At 35.8% G+C, this 5,221-nt stretch overlaps 1 protein-coding gene across 5 annotated transcripts in view; it reads right to left on the reverse strand.

Annotated features, from left to right (window-relative positions):
- The window catches only part of LOC106462097 (hemicentin-1-like), a 358,751-nt gene that overhangs the window by 6,753 nt on the left and 346,777 nt on the right, over window positions 1–5,221 (reverse strand). For all 5 annotated transcript variants that reach the window (XM_022389438.1, XM_022389431.1, XM_022389426.1 and 2 more), the window contains exons 11-12: window positions 4,845–4,948; window positions 4,409–4,641 (exon numbers count right to left, since the gene is read on the reverse strand). In XM_022389438.1, coding sequence (XP_022245146.1) covers window positions 4,409–4,641; window positions 4,845–4,948 — 337 coding nt within the window. The remainder of the gene's footprint in view (window positions 1–4,408; window positions 4,642–4,844; window positions 4,949–5,221) is intronic.

Raw genomic sequence — 5,221 nt, forward strand, 5'->3', positions numbered from 1 at the left:
GACTGTGAAAATTTGCATTTCATGTGCTGATAGTTCTTCAAAAAAAAAAAAAGAAGCATTGTCCAATAGCAAAGTCAGCTGTGAAATCATATCATACTGTCATCGTAGCATCAAGGAGGTGATTAGGAAATGTTACACGTGGATTAGTCTCTGATCAGCTAATGCGTTTTCGTGTGTTGATAATTTTAGAAAGGTGAAGTGTGTTTCATCAGTCCATAAGATATTGGAAGGCTATTGATCATTAACTTCATATCCTGCCAAAACCTGAAACATAAAATCATCACGTCGTGTTAACCTCGTCTCCTTTAGTGGTTTATCATGATACCAGCTTGTAAGAAGACATTTGCAAAATTGACCGAAGAACCTTATTAACAGTTGAAATTGGCAAATCCAAACATTGGAAAACAAATAGACCAATGTGCTGACCTGTTCTGCTACGACATGGTTGACCTTTATGATAATTTCAGTGCAACATGTCTCCCAAAACTGATTTATGAACTTGGACACAGCAACACTGGAAAAAGACCCTCTGTGGATGTTATGCAAGCTATGATATTTCCCGAGAGCTGCCTCAACATTGCATCCTTGTCAGTTTCATGTTGTTTGAATAAGCTGCATAATCTAATCTAATCTTGGCAGTTGGTTTGGTTTAAAATCTCTCAGGCCCGGAGTGATAACCAGTGGTGCTCAGAAACTGTTGTTTCTCTTTACCCCGCTAGCAGAACTTGGTAAGTTTTAAAGTGGTAGGAGAATTTTGGGCAATTAGCCGGAATTTTGTATGCTTGAAAACTTTCGTGGTGGAAAAGTAAGTCTTTAAGGTGTAGTGTTGATGTGAACTTCAAGATGACCGGAAAAGCCGTCTATGCCTGGAGACAGAAACAGGAAGTCGGACGAAAGAAGGAGAGGTTATGTGCCTGAAGTTGTGTGTATACTGTAGGCTGCTATCTGATAGCATATGTTGCACGAATCGAATCGTCTTGGTAGGAATTCCGATTTGACATCTTCCGAAGATTGGGAAGACAACCGGGATGTTCAGAAACATGTTTATTTCTTTTCATCCCGATAATGAAAAGTGAGTTTTTTGGCTAAAAGGGCTAAAAATCATGGTTTGTTTTAATTTGAGTGTATTGTGGTTTCTTTCGGCGCGATGTTTTGATTTGTTATATCAAAGGAGCCATCAGAGCTACAGTGCAAAAGAGAGCGATCGACTAAGAGAGGGGAGAGAATGAGAAACAGGTGGTGATGTTTGGATTGCGTTGATGATGACGTCACGTGGTATGTGGGAGTTGCTGATGACGAAGACGAACAGGAGACCAAGAAGTGGATCAAACACATCAGTTCCGGTTTGTATAAAGATATAGGCTGAAATAAATCATTTCATCTGGTTTTTTATAGTTAAGAAATATCTGAATTTCGGGAATACTTTCCAAAGTGGAAAAATATAAAGAAGTGATTTTTTAAAACTGATTGTTGCTAGAATTTAATGAAATTTTGATTTACAGACTTTTTAAAGTTTTGTTTTAAAATGTTTTAACATTCATTAAAATTCCTAGAGGGCTAACGGCACTTTTCGGGGGATATTAAGATCCAATGCCCTGCCTTGTGGAATTTTGATGTAGGGGAAAACCGGATTGCCCGGAGAAAACCCACTTTCACATGCCAGACTGTGCTGGTAAAGTACAGTAAGAATGTTAATTAGTAGTATATAATTGAACATGAATTGATTATAAATATGCACTACTTGCACTTGTATTTAATTTTTTTTTAAAATTATAATAAATAATCAAAACAACGTTTTATATTTACACAGTATAAACTTTCTTGAAGCCGTACGGCTTCCACTTTAAAATATCTCTCTACAAGTACATGTTTCGACGTGATCTACGTCATCCTCAGGAGTAACTTACAAGACTATTTTATACTTTCCCCATTGTCGCATTACTTCATTTGAATAAAATAAAACGTTGTTTTTAATTATTTATTATAATTAAAAAAATGAATTGATTAGTTATAGAAATATTTTGCTTCGAGTTCTAAGTTTGTTCTTGTGGAATTAATGTGATGTGTTTAGTTATAGTTGTTGTTCAGATTGATTATGAAATTCATTGGTGAGATATATTTTGTTGCCAGGGTTTGGGGTAGCAGCAAGAATTGGGAATTCAACTATTTGAGTATTCCTAGAGACTTTTTTTTTGTTTTTGTTTTTGTAAAATCGAGATGTTAATGACTGTATTCATTGTTTTATTGGTGGACAGACTTGATATTGATCCTCATAGACATGTGTTGTGTAGATGGGCAGTCAGTAAGCTATCTCTGTGGCTTGATTTTGTTGTGCTGGCATGTTGATGCATGTTACAGCACAGCCATATCTATAGAGAGGACTAACGTATGCTTTGTATATAGTCATAATGGTTTTACTGTTACATCCTTTGTTTATTCCTCCAATTCAATGGAGGTAAATTATTATTTTGCTTGCGGAGTTTAGTATGTTATTTAAATGGCTAAATTAATGATTTAGGGTAGTACCTAATAATTTAATGGTTTTTCAAAGTGTAATGGGGAATTTTGTAGATGAAGTTTAACTTTTTGGCATTTTGCCTATTTTCCTGTGAAATAAGATTGTTTCCATTTTGGTGAGGTTTAGTGTAACACACCATTTCTTACTCCAGCGAGATATCTTGTTAAGTGAGTTCTGGACTTTTTTTGTTGCAAGAAGAGGGTCACGGGATGTACTCCACACAGCGATGTCATCTGCGTACGGTGATGCTAGTGTGTATGATGGGGGGGGGGGGCTGTCATTAACAAATATGATGTATAGTAGTTGGCTTAGGACGGATCCGTGATGGACCCCGGCTCTGAGTTTAAAGAGTTCTGATAAATTTTGGTTGATTATAACTTTAGTCGGTTAAAAAGCTTGGTATCCATCTTATGATGGGAGTGAGGATTCTGTAAGAATTTAGTTTATACCTGATTGAGTCATGCCATACGGAGTCAAACGTTTTAGTTACATCTAGATACGCGGCTATGGTGGAGTGTTTTTAATTAAATCCTTAGAAAATAGATTCAGTGAGCCCGACTAAGTGATCGGTCGTTTGTCTTTCTCTTCTGCTTGCATTTTGTATGTTCTTTAGGATGTTGATTAAGTAATTGGTTGGAGATTTGTTTCTCCATAAGTTTACTTAAAGTATTTAGTAAGCTTATGTGTCTGTAGTTCGACAGGCTCATTTAAACCCACCGAAAACACACGAAATAAGCCATAGCGGCGTCTCTGGTGACAACATGTGGCAATTTTGACATTTGAATCCCCATGATAGCCTTAATATCTTTCTATGCCGTACAGTTTGTTAGATATGACGAGCTAACTATAAAACATTTTATTTTTACAGTCACCTTTTAGTTTATGAAAATACATTTAAAAAGCCTATGGGGTCCCCTTCCCCTCCACAATTCTAGGTTTAAACTCATGGAGCCCCCCAGTGGCACAGTGGTATGTCTGCGGACTTAAAACGCTAGAATCCGGGTTTCGATAGCAGTGGTGGGCAGAGCACAGATAGCCCAAACAAACTCATGGATTTTTTAAATTATGGAAATAAATTTAGTTTATAAGAAATAATTAAATATTTCATTAATGATGCAAACATTAAAACTGATATAGGATGTACTTTATTTACGGTTTTTTTTGCTACAACTGTACTCCGTCTCGCGGAGTTTTTTCCTTACATTTGACTAACGTAAAACTACTGTTTTTTTTTTTGGTTTTTTTTAGAAATGTTTTTTTTTTATTTTCGCTCCAGTAGAGAATAGTTAATCGCAAGTTCGATAAAACCTACCCCTTAGCAAAACTCTGCTAAGTAAGCACTTCGTATCAATATTTATGTAATTTAATATTAAAAGATAATTAAGCCAAGGTTGAATACAATCATCTATAGTCCATTAAAGGGAATGTACGCCTAAGGTGATTGTTCGGTTTGGTTCGAATTTCGCGCAAAGCTACACGAGGGCTATCTGCACTAGCCGTTCATAATTTAGCAGTGATAGACGAGAGGGAAGGCAGCTAGTCAAAACCACCTACCGACAACTCTTGGGCTACTCTTTTACCAACGAGTAGTGAGATTGACCATCACATTATAACGCCCCCCACGGCTGAAATAGCGAGCATGTTCGGTGACAGAGATTCGAACCCGCGACTTGCAGATTGCGCCTTAACATCCAAGCCAGAGATTGTGCGGAAGGACCTTTAAGTTTTGTTTAAAAAAAAAGTAACTTGGTAACTTAGCAGACTAAGTATCTACTTATTAAAACGATTTTAGAATAAAAATTTCTAGCAGAGGTTTACAACACGCTATATATATATAAATAACTTATATTTATAAACGAACAAACAAACATAGTTTACACTGGGACTTACCTTGTTTAGATTAGTGGTTTTGTTTGACGCATCAATGCCACTTATATGCCCTCTACTAGGAGAGTGTGTGGGGTAAAAACTTTCAACTCTGTCTGCTGGTACGCCAACGGGACAAGTGGTAGTATAAGTGGTCTCCATGATCAGGTTACCAGATTTCGAATCTGGAGTACTGTAGCATGATTCCATGGTACTGTTCAGCTGTAGACATCGGTCGTCTCCCTCTTCGGGATATTCTGAAACGTAATCTAAACCTCAACTAGAAGTATTTACAAAAGATTTTGTCAAAGCTTATCGATTGTTTTTCCTGTATTAATTGTTAGAGTTGAATTATTTGCGCTTCAGTTATCATTTACAATTCAATCTTTTCTATTTATTAAAGTCACTGTTTGTTGTCTATCTGTATATCGTTCTGTAAATCTGTCTATGTCTATCTTACCTGGATAAGAGGCCCTGTAAAATGTCCTAGAAGGAATTATGTCTGGACCTTTGTCGTCCAAGTCCGTCAAGTCGTCAATATCTTTCTTTAGTGGCATCTGAGACCTATAAAAGTGAAAAAAGACGAATTTACTTAAACTGCTGAACATTTAGTTGATAAATTATAGAATAATGAATTTACTTAAATTGCTGAACATTTAGTTGATAAATTATAGAATAACGAATTTACTTAAACTGCTGAACATTTAGTTGATAAATTATAGAATAATGAATTTACTTAAACTGCTGAACATTTAGTTGATAAATTATAGAATAACGAATTTACTTAAACTGCTGAACATTTAGTTGATAAATTATAGAATAACGAATTTACTTAAA

The sequence above is a fragment of the Limulus polyphemus genome, unplaced genomic scaffold (assembly GCF_000517525.1).
Source record: "Limulus polyphemus unplaced genomic scaffold, Limulus_polyphemus-2.1.2 Scaffold43, whole genome shotgun sequence".
NCBI lineage: Eukaryota > Metazoa > Arthropoda > Merostomata > Xiphosura > Limulidae > Limulus > Limulus polyphemus.